The 18438-nt window shown below is 46.0% G+C and overlaps 1 protein-coding gene and 1 pseudogene across 2 annotated transcripts in view; both read right to left on the bottom strand.

Annotated features, from left to right (window-relative positions):
- DNAH2 (dynein axonemal heavy chain 2) overlaps positions 1–18438 on the bottom strand; it is a 121779-nt gene that overhangs the window by 72012 nt on the left and 31329 nt on the right. For both annotated transcript variants that reach the window (XM_057300344.2, XM_055101998.2), the window contains 6 exons: positions 4389–4535; positions 2975–3131; positions 2502–2741; positions 2017–2205; positions 1689–1836; positions 696–888 (listed from right to left, as the gene is read on the bottom strand). In XM_057300344.2, the coding sequence (XP_057156327.2) occupies positions 696–888; positions 1689–1836; positions 2017–2205; positions 2502–2741; positions 2975–3131; positions 4389–4535 (1074 nt within the window). The remainder of the gene's footprint in view (positions 1–695; positions 889–1688; positions 1837–2016; positions 2206–2501; positions 2742–2974; positions 3132–4388; positions 4536–18438) is intronic.
- Positions 5392–8196, bottom strand: LOC117976560 (large ribosomal subunit protein eL29-like; annotated as a pseudogene).

The raw sequence follows: 18438 nt of genomic DNA, 5'->3' as shown, positions 1-18438 counted from the left end.
CCTGTAATCCCAGCTACTCGGGAGGCTGAGGCAGGAGAATTGCTTGAACCCGGGAGGCAGAGGTTGCACTGCACTCCAGCGTGGGTGACAGAGTGAGACTCTGTCTCAAAAAAAAAAAAAATTGAAAAAAAAAAAATTTTCTTCCTGAGTGGGCAACATAGAATCTCTACAAAAAATTTTAAAAAAAAGAAAATTATTCAAGCATGGTGGCATGTGCCTGTGGTCCCAGCTACTTGGGAGCGTTAGCCAGGAGGATCGCTTGAGCCCAGGAGGTCCAGGCCGCAGTGAGCTATGACCACACCACTGCACTCCAGCCTAGGCAATGACAGAGCAAGACCCTGTCTCAAACAAAATAAAACAAACAAAATAATCTTCTATTTAACTCCCATCTGCCTTCTTAGAATCAAAGGGCTCACTTCTTTCATCTTCCAGATCTCTGGAACTTCTTCTTTCTCACCAGGCCCTGCCATCCTCCCCTAGACAACTGCTTTTCACCTAAATCCTGTCCAGCTCTTCCCTGATCTCTACCCCTTGAGAAGCAAAGGTCCAATGTCCTAGGTCCTGTTCTTTTCCTGTCATTGAGGACACATGTCATCCTCAGCTCCCCTACCCACTTCCCAAGACTCTAGGCCCGGGCTCCTCCTGCAGTGCTGTGCCTCCTACAGACAGACTTTCAATCCACCCTCACCACTCACCGGGCAATGTCGGCAACAAAAGAAGAGACAGGCGGGTTGAGGCGCTGGTAGCGATGAATGAAGGAGTCCTTGTTGATCTCCCAGATCTCCCGGTACATGTCCCAGGTCTTGAGGTAGTTCTGCAGCAGGCTTGCGTTGTTAGTCATGCCGCTGCTGATTTGGGTCTGGATCTTCTTGATGTCCTCATCTTGCTCTTCAAAGGACCAAGAAAGATGCTTCTCACTGACTTCCACCCCAACCCAACTTCTGCCTGAGCCCTGCCCACTGCTCCAGACCTTCCACTCTAAAACCAGCTTCCCAGAGAAATACAGCTCAAACATGCACATTAGAAGGTAAAGGAGTAGGCAGAAAGTGAAAATGTGACTCTTAGTGTCTCCTTCATAGGATCTGATGTCTTGTCTGTTGGTATCTAGGCCTCTTACAGGCCAGTCCCAGTCCCAGTCCCAAGCTTGTCTTTCCTCATCTCCCATCCCAAATCCCAAATCCCATGAGCATCAGTCACCTAATCTCAACCCCCATCCATGCCCCTGCTCCCTTCCCCAGTCTGGCCCCCCTGTTTTTGTTTTTTTTTAGATGGAGTCTCACTCTGTCACCCAGGCTGGAGTGCAGTGGCATGATCTCCGCTCACAGCAACCTCCGCCTCCGGGGTGATTCTTTGCCTCAGCCTCCTGAGTAGTTGGGATTATAGGCACCCGCCACCATGCCTGGCTAATTTTTGGATTTTTAGTAGAGATGGGGTTTTGCCATGTTGGCCAGGCTAGTCTCGAACTCCTGACCTCAAATGACCTGCCTGGCTCAGCCTCCCAAAGTGCTGGGATTACAGGCACAAGCCACTGTGCCCAGCCGATCTGGCCCCTTGACCTGAGTTTTCCCCAGGTCATGGAGGTGACTGGCCCAGTATGCCTGGAAATAGCCCTGGTCTCTCCTCCTGGCCTGGCCCACTCGACAGCCTCTGAAACCCTGTGCCTTGTGCCCTCCCCGTTGCCCACTCACCCACAACTGTTTGGATGGGTTCACGATGTAACTTGCGCTTGGTGAGAATGTCAGGGAGGTGGCGGAAGACAGAGATGGTGGAAAAGAGGTGGTTGCCAATGTCATTGACCACACCTGCCAAAGTCTGCAGAGTGGGTGAGAATTCCACCTGTGAGGAACCCAGTGGAGATGGAGAGATAAGCCTTAGGACTGAGAAGGTCACACACTTCAGCAGCAGGTCTGAAGGCCATAGGATAAAGTCAAGGCCAAGGACCAAGTTTAGGAATTAAGGGAAACTGACAAATAAGATGCAATGGTTTTGAGATATTGGGGGCAAAGTGGTTCCTACCTGTGCTACACTTCCTTGCAGATCATTCTTCAAAATGACAAGGACTTGGAAGAGTGGGTTTGGGCTGGTCTTTCCATCCCCGTTGATAGCCTTGGATAGTTCTAGCAGTGACCACTTCACATTCAGGCGCAGGGCATCCTCCATCATGCGGTCCAGCCGAATCATGTACAGCATCCACTGCTGCTGAATCTGATGGGATGGAGGGAGGAAAAAGAGAACTTTTCAGGGAAGACAGGGCACATCCTGGGAAGTGAGAACCAGCCAACAGGGAAGGAAACAAGTTGGTTTAATGGAAAGGCAGGACGCTGAGTCCTGGAGGAAGAGGTGTGAAGACTGAAGGTTGGCTGAGTCCAAGACTACAGCACGATGTTTGAGAAGTACACACTGGTAAAAAGAAAAAAGGGTCGGGGAGCAAGAGAATGGCCTGATGGAACTGGAGGACTGTGGTTTTTCCAACCACAACATCCTGGCCACAGGAACCCTACCTCAGGACCATCATTCTTGAAGACCTCATAGGAGTTGGTCATGATGGTCACCACATCCTGGTGCAGGTTCATCAATTTCTGCTGTACAGCTGCCCGATGCTCTCTTTGGTCCTCTTCAAATTCCAGGTCCCTGTATACCCGTTTGCCACTAATGCGTACCAGCAGCTTCTCTGACATCTCTTGGGCTCGCCAGCCAATGGTCAGAGTGGATGCCTTGAACTCATTCACAATCATCTGCACCTAGAGTCAGGCCCCATCATGGGGGAGCTTCAGCTTGGGAAGAGACCATCTGGACCTCATTCTACCCTCCCACTTGTTCTCCAGCTAGACTGGATGACACACAAAAAAGTCCTTCCCCAAGCAAACTTAATTCTTTTTACACTACCCCCAGGTTTCCCAATCTCTATGCAACACTCAGGTATAAATGACCCATCAGCCTTGCAGACCTTTAGGGTCTAAGGACCATGGCCCACCTTGCTGGCATGTATACGGCACTCCGTGATGAAGAAGGCACTGGCCCCCTTCAAGGCCCAGTGCAGTTTCTTGAGTCCCGGGTGGATCTTCTTTTCCAGGAACCGAATACGCTCTTTGAATAGGGCCTGCTCATCTGGGGACAGCATGGCAATAATCCTGTGCATAAGAGAGGCCTGGTATCCAGAGGGGACAAGCCCTGAAGATCTTTCCTCCACTTCAGGAAACAGTGGAGAAATGTGAACATTTCTAGACCACTAGTCTAGATTCTAGACTAGATTCTAGACTAGTACTTCCAAAATAACTTTTTGCAATGATGGAAGTGTTCTCTTAGGTTGGTGCAAAAGTGATTGCCATTTAAGTAATGGCAACAACTGCAATCACTTTGCACCAACCTAATGCGATGTGTGCTGTCCAATATGGCACCCGCTCATCGCATATGGCTATGGAGCATTTGAAATGTGGCCTCTACCAATGAGTAATCAAATTTTTAAGTTTATTTACTTAATTTACATGGAAATAGCCACATGCAGCTGGAGGCCACCATGTTGGACACTGCAGTTCTAGACACCCAAACAAGACTGCTGGTTGCACCTCCTTGGACTTTAACTGGGCTGAGAAATTTCCTGCTATTGTCTGAATGTGTGTGTCCCCACCAAATTTATATGTTGAAATCCCCACTCCCACAGTGATGGTGTTAGGACCTCTGGGAGCTGATTAGGTCATGAGGGTGGAGCCCTCATGAATGGAATTAGTGGCTTCATAAAAGAGGCCTAAGAGAGCTCCCTTGTCTCCTTCCACTATGTGAGGACAGAGCAAGAAGACAACCACCTATGAACCAGGACGCAGGCCCTCACCAGACACCAAATCTGCTGGTGCCTTGCTCTTGGACTCACCAGCCCCCAGAACTGTGAGAAATAAATGTTTGTTGTTTATAAGCCACCCGGTCTATGGCATTTTGTTATAGAAGCCCAAACAGACTAAGACAGTACCTAACCCAGAACAAAGCCTCACTCCAGAGAGAATACCAAGGCAGTCCAGAAACTGAGGCAGGGATGGGGGCAGCAGGGCCTTAGTTCAATAAGTCTGATGTTATTCTGTGCACATAATCCTAATGCCAGCCCGTCTCATTCCTAGAGAACTGGCCCAGACTACAATATATATGGTACAAGTGACCAATGGGGTGGGAGGGGACCTGGTTGGCTTTACTCTCCACCCTGCAGCTAGAAAATAAAACTACAAGGGGTAGGAATAATGATAGGGCCGTAAGAGTGGGAGACAATTTTTTTTTTTTTGAGATGGAAAAGATGTAGAGGACAGAAATTGTAGAAAATGAACAACATTACAGGGCAGATAAGAGAAAAAGAAGGAATAAAATAGCATCTTGAAGGGCTGCAGTGAGGACTGAAGCCCTACCTATTGTAGTCTCTAGCAACGAGTAGCAGATTTTCACGCAGAATGCGCAGGTCCTCGGCTCGCTCGGCTACGTTCACCACATAATGGGGCGTCTCAAACAGCAGCCGCTCCCAGTAGTCAATTTCCGTAAAGAGAATCAGAAGGGACCTTTGAGAGAGAGCAGCCAGGCAGTGAGGGGACCGCACGAGGGGATAAACTAGAGCAACAATCGAACAGGTGGAGAGGCTGGGAAGCACAGGGAAATGTCGAGATGAGAAATGAAGCAGAGGCCTGGTATGGTGGCTCACGCCTGTAATCCCAGCACTTTGTGGAGCCGAGGCAGGCGGATCACTTGAGCTCAGGAGTTTGAGACCAGTCTGGTCAACACGGTGGAATCCCATCTCTACAAAAAATACAAAAATTAGCCGGGCGCAGTGGCGTGCACCTGTAATCCCAGCTACTCAGGAGAATGAGGCACAAGAATCGCTTGATCCTGGGAGGCAGAAGTTGCAGTGAGCTGAGATCGCACCACTGCACTCCACAGAGCAAGACCCTGTCTCTAAAACAATAATCATTATAAATAGATAGAAATAATAGAAAATATCCCATTAATAATTTTTATATTGATTGATGTTGGAATGATATTTGGGGAATGTTGGATCAAGTATTAAAATGAATTTCACTGGGGCCAGGCACAGTGGCTCACACCTAATCCTAGCACTTTGGGAGGCTGAGGTAGGTGATCGCTTGAGCTCAGGAGTTTGAGACCAGCCTGGGCAACATAGTGAGACCCCCATCTCTACAAAAAATCAAAAATTAGCCAGGCATGGTAGTGTGAGCCTATAGTCCCAGCTACTCTGGAGGCTAAGCTGGGAGGATTGCTTGAGCCCGGGAGGTGGAGGTTGCAGTGAGCCAAGATCGCACCACTGCCCTCCAGCCTGGGTGACAGAGCTAGATTCTGTCTCAAAATAAATAAATTAATTAGTTAATTCACTTGTTTCTTTTTTTCAAATTTTTTTTAGATGGATTCCCACTCTGTCACCCAGGCTGGAGTGCAGTGGCGCAATCTCAGCTCACTGCCACCTCTACGTCCTGGGTTCAAGCAATTATCCCACCTCAGCCTCCCGAGTAGCTGGGATTATAGGTGCCCACCACCACACCCAGCTAATTTTTGTATCTTTAGTAGAGGTGGGGTTTTGCCACGTTGGCCAGGCTGGTCTCAAACTCCTGACCTCAGGTGATCCACCCACCTCACCCAGCACCCAAAGTGCTGGGATTACAGGCATGAGCCACCACTCCTGGCCTTTTTTTCTTTATTAAATGAGATATCAGTCAGGAGGCTGAGGCAGGAGAATCGCTTGAACCTGGGAGGTGGACGTTGCAGTTAGCCAAGATTGTGCCATTGCACTCCAGCCTAGGCAACAGAGACACTGTCTCAAAAAAAAAAAAAAAGAGATACCAGGCAATTTTAAATTGCATATGAAGCCTTCATCTTAAGTGTCCTTTGCCACCTCATATCCAGTGGCCTCCTCCTTCCTGTTCCAGCTGCCGCTCCCATGCCACGCCCTGAAGCTTGCTGTTCACAACCGCTCCACGTCTGAGAAAACCCACTCAGGCCTCCTGCTCCCGGGGCCCAGCTTCCTCCCCTGCATCCCAGCATTAGTCCTCAAGTTCTCCCAACCTGCTTATTTTTCAGACCACTGACCCCTGGTTTTTCTTCCTGTTAACCCCCTCCCTACTTCACTTCCTCCTCCACAGACCTTGGTATCCTTTATTTTAGCCACTCTCTCGCCAATCCTCCCTCACTTTGTCTCATTCTTTAGTCTAAACCTCCTGACAAAATGCCAGTGCTGGCTAAATCCGACTGTCCTCCCCTCGAGCCCCTGTGGGAAAAGCTGGAGAAGGTCACATGACCACACAGCTTGGCACCACCGTGACTCAGCCTGTCCCACCTGGGTTCTCCAGGCTGCATCCCTGTTCCCTAACCTGCCCTCCCTCCTGTTCTCACAAGTCGCTACCTGCAAATCCTTTCCACTCTTCTCAAACCTGGTCTTCCTGTTGCCCTGTTGCCCTCTCTGCAGAAAGCCTCACCTCCTATATCACAGAAATAAAAGGCCATCAGGTGAGAATTCCATCCACTTCCGGCTGTAAAACGTATGCACTTACCTGTTTCCACGCTACAATTTCTCCCATTTATGATAGGAGAGTCACTCCTCCCACCCAAGGCTAACCCTTCTTCCTGGGCTGCCTATTCTTTTTTTTTTTTTTCTGCCTCAGGCTTATTTGTACCAATAGCGCAGGAGGACCCCAGCCCCATGCAGACGGCAGCCCGGGGTGGGTGGCACCTGTCCTTCTGTCCTCACGTTGGCAGACAGAGATATCTACTCTGAAGCCTTTGTAGGGCACTGGGCAGCTTTGGGAGCCTGAGCTGGAACTGAAGCTGGAGCTGCAGCCTGGGCCTTGGTTGGATCCTTGGCCCTGGCCTTGGGCCGGCACAGCCTGAGCCCCTTGGCCATGCGGGCACGAGCAAGCTTCCCAAGGTTGGGGTGGGCAATGTAGGCAAGTCGATCAAGTTTATGGCCGACACCCTTTGGGATCTTGGGCTTAACCTCCTTGGGCTTTACGAGGGCCTTGAGAGCCTCAGCACGTGGACTCATGGCCTTGGCATTGTTGGTGTGCATCTTCTTTAGGCCCTTCTTTTGTGCTTCTTGGCAAAGCGCATGTTCCTCGGGAACTTGGAGTCCACCCCCTTAAGAGATTTGTATCTTTGTGATCGGGGTTTCTTGATACCATTTCTGTGCCATTTTCGGGACTGGTTGTGTATGGTGTGGACTTGGCCATGTCTGCACCTTAAGCCACGGCTCCCGAAGCACCTAGAACCGGAAGCCTGGGCTGCCTATTCCAGTATAACTTCCTTTCCCTTTCAGATGCCCTCTTCCAGCTCTCCTATACCTTCAATCTACTAGTTCCTTCCCATCATTTAAGTTTGGCCAAGTTTCTACAATATTAAAAGGATAAAAAACAGCGCCCCTTCAACTCCTGTCCTTCTTCAGGTGCCATATCCTGTCCTCCCCTTCACGGCCTGCTTTAAAGAATGTCGTCAACGGATCCCCGTCACTCTTTTCTTCCCATTCCCTCCTCATCCCTGAGACCTGGCTCCCACTCCACCCATCAAATGCCCTCATCAAACTCACCAAGCATCCCCTAGCCCTCGACCCCATGGATGCCTCCCAGGCCTTATCCTCCTTGATCTGCCGGTAGGTTTTTCTGCTTGTTTGTTTTTGAGATGGAGTCTTGCTCTGTCGCCCAGGCTGGAGTGCAGTGGTGCGATCTCGGCTCACTGCAACCTCTGCCTCCCCGATTTAAGTGATTCTCCTGCCTCAGCCTCCCGAGAAGCTGGGACTACAGATGTGCACCACCATGCCCAGCTTATTTTTGTATTTTTAGTAGAGACAGGGTTTCGTCATGTTGGCCAGGCTGGTCTCGAACTCCTGACCTCAGGTGATCCGCCCGCCTTAGCCTCCCAAAGGGCTGGGGTTACAGGCGTGAGCCACAGCACCCAGCAAGCCTGTAGGTTTTAACATGGTGGACTACACCCCACTTTCTTCAAACGCACTCTTTTCCCTGGCTTCTGGACCACGGTCCTCTTTTCTGCCCTTCCTTTCAGTAGAAGTATCCTCCTCTCTCCAGTGTCCCATGTAAATATCATTCAGCTAGGCGCTGGGGATACAGTAAAGAATCTGCTTTCCTTGCAGCTCCCTTCAATGTGGACTCCCCGAGGTTCTTCACATCCAGCACACTCCCCCTTGGTCATCTCTTCCACTCCCATGGCTTCGGCTGCCTTCCGAAAGCTGATGATCCCCAAACCTGCACAGCTAACCTGAGCTCTGGGCTTCGTTGTGCAACTGTCTACTAGATAGCTCTGCCCTGCTTGCTCGTGCACAAGCACCTCAAACTCAATGTGTCTAGAAACAAGCACATCATCTTCTCTGCAAACTTGGCGCTCCTGTCTCAGGGAAGGGTACCATCCCACCGCCTACACCAGAAGCATGCATCCTTCCTCGGCCTTACTTTCCGACATTCAACCTCCTTCTGTTTTTAATATGCTAAAGCAAAGTTCAGAAATTCAGACACCTACCTCCAAGGCAAGTGTGGCTCAAGTGTGATGATAAATGGCAACTGACACTTGGCCTTAAAGTTGAGCTGAAGAGGACATGCTCCCGCTAAGAAAGCCATGCTCCACGCTCCAGGCAATTGTTGCCATCTGGAAATGTGGGCCCAGTGTGGATGCATTTTCTGATTTTTCAACAGAGGCCAGAAATTGGTTTTTCATGTAAAATCTCCTGAATTTTAAGTGCTAACAACAATTCACCTGAAAAATAATTATTCAGTGGGCATGTGGGAGAGGCTCTAGGACTCCTGGCAATCCTTGACTTGGGCAGTAGTTTGCAAGGGTGTTTTATTTTGTATAATTTTATAATGATTTGTTAGTTAAACTGAACATACAATTTTTTTCTTTTTTGAGACGGAGTCTTGCTCTGTCACCCAGGCTGGAGTGCAGTGGCGCAATCTCAGCTCACTGCAAGCTCTGCCTCCCAGGTTCACGCCATTCTCCTGCCTCAGCCTCCCGAGTAGCTGGGACTACAGGCGCCCACCACTACGCCCGGCTAATTTTTTGTATTTTTAGTAGAGACAGGGTTTCACCATGTTAGCCAGGATGGTCTCGATCTCCTGACCTCGTGATCCGCTCGCCTCAGCCTCCCAAAGTGCTGGGATTACAGGCGTGAGCCACCATGCCCGGCCTGAACATACAAGTTTTACGTATATCTCTGTCTATGACGTGTTTCATAATAAAAATGTTTTAAAAGGAAAAAATGATTTTAAACATATTTGTAAAAGTTGCTAGGTACAAAATTAATTTATAAAAATCAAAGTTCTCAATACAAAAATTGTGACTAGGTAGATATTATCATCAAGAAAAAGAGACAATAACAATTAAAACAACAAAAATAAAATACCAAAAATTAATCAGAAATTGTGTGTGTGTGTGTGTGTGTGTGTGTGTGTGAGTGTGTGTAAAATGACTTAAGGGGAAAAGGCAGGACTTAAATAAATTGAAAGAAAAAACACTGTTGGCCAGGCACAGTGGTTCACACCTGTAGTTTCAGCTACTTGGGGGGCTGAGGCGGAAGAGGATCAATGAGCCTGGGAGGTCCTAGCTGCAGTGAGCTGAGATCGTGTCACTGCACTCCAGCCTGCATGACAGAACAAGACTCAGTCTCAAAACATGCACACACACACACACACACACACACACCCCACAACTATTCTTGGAAAGACTCAAAATCATAAAGATATTCTTCTAAAGTTAACCTATAAATTTAACCAAATCTCTATTCCTATAAAAATAGGAATGAGACTATTTTTGGAACTAAACAAATTGATTCTAAAATTCTTATGGGAAATAAATATTAAATATAGCCAGGAAAACTCTGAAGAAAGAAGAGTAATGAGGACAATAATTAAAACAGTTTGGTTCCTGCACATGAATAGACAGATACCAGAATAGAGAATCCCAAAATAGACACGAATATACTCGGGAATGTGTTACTATAAAGATAGTAGTTCACTAAATGAGATTGGGTCAACTCTAAATGGGATGGCTCTAGCCATCTGGAAAAAACAAACAAACAATGAAATACAAAACTCAATTTGAATCTGCACCTCTTTCTCTACACCAAAATAAATTTCAAATGGATCAAACATCTAAATGTAGAGAATAAAATCATAAAATACCAGAAGAAAATATGGAATATTTTTAAAAATAAAATTAAAAAAAAACTTGGCCTGGTGTGGTGGCTCATGCCTGTAAGTTCAGCATTTTAGAAGGCCAAGGTGGGTGGATCATTTCAGGTCAGGAGTTCGAGACCAGCCTGGCCAACATGGTGAAACCCCATCCCTACTAAAAATCCAAAAATTAGCCAGAAATCGCTTGAACCCAGGATGCAGAGGTTGCAGTCAGCCAAGATGGTGCCACTGTACTCCAGACTGGACAACAGGGCAAGAGTCCACCTCAAAATAAATAAATAAATAAATAACTTGATTTTTTTTAATCTGCAGGGTTTTTAAAATAAAATTGCACTTTTTAATCACAAAGGATAAACGTTCCCACGACCTGAAGATATGCTCAAGAAACTTTGCATTCTAAATACTGCTGAAATGTTATTTGGAAAGAATATTGAGGTGAAAATTCTAGAATTTTTTTAGTCTTTTCTACAGGTAAGCACTGAATTAACAATATTGGAGATAATAACACATTTCAAACTTTGCAAAGGATTGTGTTTTTACCGTCTTTATTGGAGAAGAATCCTCCAAGAATGAAATGATTTTCAAGTGCTCACTTATTTGTGATACAGGCTTTAAGAGATTGTGGAAGAAGAAATGCTGTTTTTTCAAACCCTGAAGATCTCCACTAACGTATGTGGTATTTTTAAAACTGCTAAAATATCTTCAAAGTGAGTAAGCCTCTTGAAAGTATAAATGAGCAATGAATCACCAGGCATTTAAGGAAAGCCTCCAAAGTAAAAGAGAGAGGCCAAAGCCAAAGACAATTACTACAAATCGGCTAGAATTCCAAACCCAGCCAAATGTACAACAAGCAGAGGGCAGGAAAACAGTTGTCAATCATGCAAAAACTCAAAAGATTTACCTCCCGTGCACCGTTTCTTAGGAAGCTACTAATGGATACACACCAACAAAACAAAGGCGTAAACCAGGAAAGAGGAAGACAAAGGAAACATGAAATCAAACAAGGAAAGAGGCTGAGGGAAGTCCCAGGGTAACTGCTTTGTAACAGGCCTTGAAAACAACACCAGGTGGACAGAAGCAGGAGGACAGGAAAAAAACAGATCTAAGAAAAACATTGAAACCAATACCCAGCATGTCAGATTGTGAGGAAAAATACTACTCAAAGGGGTTTTATTGGTTGGTTTGGAGGACTTAGTGATAGTGAATGCTGCGCTAGCAAAAATAATGAGGTGGCCGAGCACAGTGGCTCACACCTGTAATCCCAGCACTTTGGGAGGCTGAGGTGTGTGGATCACCTGAGGTAGGAGAATCGCTTGAACCTGGGAAGCAGAGCAGAGATCCTGGGCAACAGAGCGAAATTCCATCTCAAATAATAATAATAGTAATAATGATAATAATGAGGTAATTTTTCTTTTTTTGAGACAGAGTCTCGCTCTGTCACCCAGGCTGCAGTGCAATGGCGTGATCTCAGCTCACTGCAACCTCTGCCTCCCGGGTTCAAGTGAGATTCTCCTGCCTCAGCCTCCTGAGTAGCTAGGATTACAGCCACCCGCCACCATGCCCAGCTATTTTTTGTATTTTTAGTATAGACGGGGTTTCACCATGTTGGCCAGGCTGGTCTCGAACTCCTGACCTCGTGATCCACCCACCTCAGCCTCCTGAAGTGCTGGGATTAGAGGCATGAGCCACCACACCTGGCCTAATAATGAGGTAATTTTAAATTCCAAATTGAGCAAAACATCGTACAAGCAAAAGAACTGTAACAATGTAAAATTACTCAACTCAGCAGTGAACAATCCTAATAGAGTCATAATAAGATAAGCCCTAAACATCAATGTAACAAAAAGTTGTGTTATAATGATATGGGGAGATTGGAAGTGTGTGAATAGATACAGAAACATTTCTAGCAGCATAAACGTATTATCATGTCCTTCAAACTGGATGTCTTGGATTTGTCACTGTTGATAAACATCTGAGCAAGCCTACTTGGGCATGTATGCTGGCCAACATTGCACCAAAACAAATTCTTCATTCTCTCATCTTGGCAAGATTTTATGTTTTCTTTTTTTTTTTTTTTTTTTTTTTTTGTGATGGAGTTTAGCTCTTGTTGCCCAGGCTGGAGTGCAATGGCGCAATCTCGGCTCACCACAACCTCTGCCTCCCAGGTTCAAGCAATTCTCTTGCCTCAGCCTCCTGAGTAGCTGGGATTACAGACGCTTGCCACCATGCCCGGCTAATTTTGTATTTTTAGTAGAGACAGGGTATCTCCATGTTGGTCAGGCTGGTCTCGAACTCCTGACCTCAGGTGATCCACCCACCTCGGCCTCCCAAAGTGCTGGGATTACAGATGCGAGCCACTGCACGCGGCCAAGGCAAGATTTTCAAGATAACTTTAAGGCAAATTATCCAAGTTTAATATGTCAGTCAACAGGATGAATTCAGACAATACCTTCCTGATGCTGAGCTGAAAATCCTGGGAGAACCTTTGAATGATGTTCAGTCTTTAACTGAAGTTTGTCAAGAAATTTCCAGAATGCAAATTTTATTTCATTGACAAATATCAGTTTTTCTTTAAAAAAAAAAAAAAAAATCTGTGTGGCGAGGCTGGGCAAGGTAGCTTAGGCCTGTAATCCCAATGCTTTGGGAGGCTGAGGTGGGTGGATGGCTCGAACTCAGGAGTTCGAGACCAGCCTGGGCAACATGGTGAAAACCCATGTCTACCAAAAATAGAAAAAATTAGCCGGGCACGGTGGCAGGCGCCTGTGTTCCCAGTACTCAGGAAGCTGAGGTGGGAGGGTTGCTTGAGCCCGGGAGGCGGAGGCTACAGTGAGCCAAGATTGCACCAGTGCACTCCAGCCTGGGTAACATAGTGAGACCTTGTCTCAAAAAAATAAATAAATAAAAATCTGTCTGGGGGATGACTTTTTAAAAATACTTCATAATTTATCTCCAAACAAGTGGTCAGGCAGTAGAGGTAGAAAGGAAAGCCAGAGGAATTGAGTGCTTAGAGCCCAGAGCGGACTGACCCGGGGGGAAAAGGCACTCTGTGACCGGGGAAAAAAGAGAGAAGCTCTGGAAACAAAAAACAGACCTCAGTATCTCGTCTCCTCCTCTCAGGAAATTCTACTCTGCTCTACACAGGGTGATAATACAGCTCCCTCAGCCAGGGTGTGGATGACATCTGGAATACGTTTGTGTTAAGTGCAATCTGTGAAGCTGTTCTGTCCGTAAAACGTGATAAAAGCCAATTTGGACTTCAGAGTTCAAATATTTGGGATATAGGTGGGATACCAAAACCCCTTGTGGGATTAAATAAGTGCTATTAGGGCCTGGAAGGCTCCAGGACTAAGAGAGCCAGGTAATTCCGAGGAACATCAGAACATTTGAACGGTCTGCTTATTTCAAGATCTTAACTGGAGCTTGAACACAAAGAGCAAATCTGATAAAGTTATCTTCACTTCCTTGAAGTGTTAATAAGTTTTGGAAGCTGTAACTGACTTGGATTTCTTTACTGGTGATGAGCCCAGACTTTCAAAATCCTTCACTGTGATCGTGTTCTTTCCCTTCCATTATTTACTGGATTGAGGCAGTTTTATCTTAAAACCACAAAAATGTAAAGTATCCTATAACATCTCTCTGGAAAACAATCCCCAAAGGACAGAAACAGGCACCTCTTCTATCTGGAAGACGTGTTTCGCCATTATTTGGATTTCAGATAAACCCAAGCCATAAATATTTGGCCCAAAGTTGCCTTGATAAGCTCTACTATCAAGATTATGCAGAAGGTATTCCAGACAAGAGATGATAATAGCAGACAGAGAAGTTGTCTCCTGGTTTATCCTAACTAGAGGGACACTGTGCTCAAATTTCAGTAAACACAGTGCTGCAGAGGGAAGGGAACAAAATGTGGGAATCACAGTTGAAATCCACCAGCACGGAATAGTCAAGAACCTTACAAAAATTGCACAATTTATAAGGCCATCAATAGTAGACTGGTTCATTAAATTACAGTACAGCCATACTATGATTTCATACTGCAAGCCAGGAAAAAGAATTAAGTAATTCTATACATACAGAATGAAAGATCCCCCACACAGATTGTTAACATTAAAAAAAAGCAAGGTGTGACGGGGTGCAGTGGCTCCCAGCACTTTGGGAGGCCAAGGTGGGAGGATCACTTGAGGCCAGAAGTTCCAGACCAGTCTGGGCAACATAGCAAGACCCTGTCTCCACATTCAAAAAAAAAGGCAAGTTGCAAAAATGCCGTTCATGATGTGATTCTATTTTATACATGCAGGATATATTTTTGATTACATGATAATCATGGTTACCTCTAGGGATTGGGGAGATGTGCTGAATTTTCACTTTTTCCCTTACAAGCTTCTTTTTTTTTTTTTTTTTTTAATTTTGAGATAAAGTTTCACTCTTGTTGCCCAGGCTGGAGTGCAATGGCGCATTCTCGGCTCACTGCAACCTCCGCCTCCCGAGTTCAAGTGATTCTCCTGCCTCAGCCTCCCAAGTAGCTGGGATTACAGGCGCACGCCACCATGCCTGGCTAATTTTTGTATTTTTAGTAGAGACGGGGTTTCACCATGTTGGCCAGGCTGGTCTTGAACTCCTGACCTCAGGTGATCTGCCCACCTTGGCCTCCCAAAGTGCTAGGATTACAGGCATGAGCCACCATGCCAGCCATTTCTTTACATACTTCTGCATTAATCTTTTGTTTTTCTTAACAGTGAGCATGTAGTGTTTTTGTCATTTTAAAATACCCAGTAAAGATTTAAAAGATTAAAGGAAAACAACCAAATGAAATGGAGGGTGGGGAGGAAGTGATAAAAATATACCAAATCATTAAAAGTGGTTATTCTTAGGAGTATTTTTTTCTTCATTCTACTTTTCTGCATTTTGCAAATGTTCTAAAATGATCAATAATTTTATAATGGAAAAATTAATCATTTTGAAAACACTTGGAATATATAGAACAATATGTATAGTATGCTACTATTTATGCAAAAAAGGATACTTAAGTAGACATATATGTCTATTCCTGGAATATTATACAAGAATCTGAAACACTGACTGTCTTCAGAGTGAAACTGGGTCCCCTAGGGGACAGCAGAGGAGCAGGCTTTTCATTCTCTATCCTTTTGTAGAATAACTTTTGAATTTTACACCGTATGCCTATATTAGCCCTTTGTAAAGGTTAAAATGTTTTAAAAACTAAAACTGTTACATCACTCTGCTAAATTTGTTTTGAAAATACTATCTTCATCAAGTTTTATGAGGCAATTGTTTTGAAGGGGGCAAGAATGCTTCTTGGTTGTTCATTCTTTGTGAGGACCTTTGCATGAGTCATCAGCTGCCCGATAATGCCAGGAAAGGGTTTTTTAAGTAGATGAGGAAACTCAGGCTCAGAGAAATTCAATGGCCCACCTGAGGTCACGTGGCAAAATGCTCCAGGGTTTGAACTTGAGACTGTTTAGCACTGAAGTTGATGCTGTATCTACTCTCGCTGGCTGACCCCTGGCGAGTAGAAGGAGGTAGCCACCAACCAGTGCTCACATATGGCATTTCTTTTTTCTTTTCTTTTCTTTTCTTTTTTGTTTGAGACAGGGTCTGGCTTTGTCGCCCAGGCTAGAGTGCAGTGGCGCGATCACAGCTCATTGCAGCCTCAATATCCTGGGCTCAAGCAATCCTTCCACCTCAGCCTCCTGAGTAGCTGGGACTACAGGCATGCACCACTATGCCCGGCTAATTTTTGTTTATGCCCCCACTGATCTTGGACTCCTGGGCTCAAGTGATCCTCCCGCCTTGGCCTTCCGAAGTGTTGGGATTCTAGGCATGAGCCACTGCGCCAGCCACATATGGCATTTTTTTAAAATTTAACTTTTATTTCAAGTTCAGGGATACATGTGCAGGTTTGTTATATAGGTAAACTTGTGTCGTGAGAGTGTTGTACAGATGATTTTGTCACCCAGGTATTAAGCATAGTACCCATTAGTTAGTTTTCCTGATCCTCTCCTACCTCCTACACACACACAGCATTTCTTTACCTCTTGTCTCAACTTTTGTTTTCTCTCATATTTGAAATGTAAATACTTGGCCAGACACGGTGGCTCATGCCTGTAATCCCAGCATTTTGGGAGGCCGAGGTGGCCAGATCACCTGAGGTCAGGATTTTAAGACCAGCTTGGCCAACATGGCAAAACACCATCTCTAATAAAAACACAAAAATTAGCCGGGTGTGGTGGTGGGCGCCTGTAATCCCAGATACTCGGGAGGCTGAGGCAGGAGAATTGCTTGAACTCAGGAGGCGGAGGTTGCAGTGAGCCAAGATTGCGCCACTGCACTCCAGCCTGGGCAACAGAGTGAGGCTCTGTCTCAAGAAAAAAAAAAAAGAAATGTAAAGATTGATCATTAGTGTTGAATGAAATCCTGTTATTTGAATACAATCCCTTATTTCACAGAAAAAGGACAGCTGGTGAACTGTGTGCCCTCATATCCATAAACACCAAGGGCATCTGTGCGGCTCCCCTGACACAATACCTTTGGGGGTACCCAGCTCGATGGGAGAATGTGTCTTGCAGGTTCAACCCCATTATGTGCTTGCAAATGGCATAACTAGGGTAACTCTGGCCTAGTTTCTCACTCTTCAGAATCTTATCATTGATTTATGAGGCAATGTTTACATGGTTGTGCTTGGCCATAACTCACAAAACCAGGAAGCTCAGCAAAGCCAATCTCCAACAACCCTCACTGCTCAAAGCCTTTTCTCAAACCTCTCGACCTAGCCATGTTCACACTCTGCTCCTCAACGGCTTCCTCATCCCTGTGGCTCCCAACATCCCTGTCCTCCTCACTGATGCCTCTGCCTCACCCCTCTCACCTGACACTCCGCTCTGCTTCTCCATCCTGGTTCTTTTGCTTCCTTTCTCAGCCAGAATGTGCCCTCTTCCCCTGGTTGGGCCACCTTTTGCTGCCCAGGACAGACACTCACAGTCTCATCTGTCCCTGGGACTCCGTCTCCACACAGGACTTCTCTGGCAAAGCCCCTCCTACATTTGGCCCCACAAGCATTTTTTTTTTTTTTTTTTTTTTTTTGAGACGGAGACTCACTCTGTCGCCCAGGCTGGAGTGCAATGGCGTGATCTCGGCTCACTGCAACCTCCGCCTCCCGGGTTCAAGCGATTTTCCTGCCTCAGCCTCCCGGGTTCAAGCGATTTTCCTGCCTCAGCCTCCCAAGTAGCTAGGATTATAGGCACCCGCCACCACGCCCAGCTAATTTTTGTATTTTTAGTAGAGACAGGGTTTCACCATGCTGGCCAGGCTCAAGCATGGACATTTTATGAGTGGAATCCAACACTAGTAGCCACAGCCTCAAAGCATCTTATGTGGACAGGAAGCCCCACTCCAAGAGTAGAGCTGTTGACTTAGAAAGCAGCAGCCTAACCTCCCTGAGGGCAGGGACTTGGCCGTTGTGTACATTCCCTGCCTGTTCCTATTTCAGTTCCTGACACATGGAAGGTGCTCACTATATATTTTTAATAAATTAGTTAATTGATTAATTACATTTTAAATAATTATAGTATGACAGTTTCATAACAATGAAGCTGTAGAACAAGGCATGGTCTGACAGCCCCACCAACAGTCAGGAAAGGGACAGGGTTTGGGTGACTTAGCTGAGCCATTATGGCCATCTAGTGGCAGAACAGCGACATCACTGGTTTAGTCAGATAGTGGAGTGGTTTTTGATTTTTGTTTTTGAGGCAGGGTCACTCTGTCGCCCAGGCTGGAGTGTAGTGGTGTGATCTCAGCTCACTGCAGCCTCTGCCTCCCGGGCTCAGGCGATCCTCCCACCTCACCCTCCCAAGTAGCTGAGACTACAGGCTTGTGCCACCACGCCCAGCTAATCTTTGTATTTTTTGCAGAGACTGGGTTTTGCCATGTTGCCCAGGCTGTTCTCAAACTCCTGGGCTCAAGCGATGCGCCCACCTCAGCCTCCCAAAGTGCTGGGATTACAGGTGTGAGCCACCGTGCCTGGCCGATCATTGTTTTGTTTTGTTTTGTTTTAAGATAAGTTGTAAAATTAAAATGTTGATAGCAGGGTGGGAGGTGGGGAGAGACAAAAATAAAAGAAGAAAAAAAAAGAAGTAAAATGTCGATAGCAAACATATTGTAGTATAAGAAAGAGAGAGAATAATGAAGAGAGGAGTCAAAAGATGGGAGTGAAATTCTTGGGAGAGCTGCAGAAGGGGAGTATAGG

Source organism: Pan paniscus, chromosome 19 (assembly GCF_029289425.2).
Source record: "Pan paniscus chromosome 19, NHGRI_mPanPan1-v2.0_pri, whole genome shotgun sequence".
In the NCBI taxonomy this organism is placed as follows: domain Eukaryota; kingdom Metazoa; phylum Chordata; class Mammalia; order Primates; family Hominidae; genus Pan; species Pan paniscus.
This window is presented reverse-complemented; position numbering and strand designations above follow the sequence as displayed.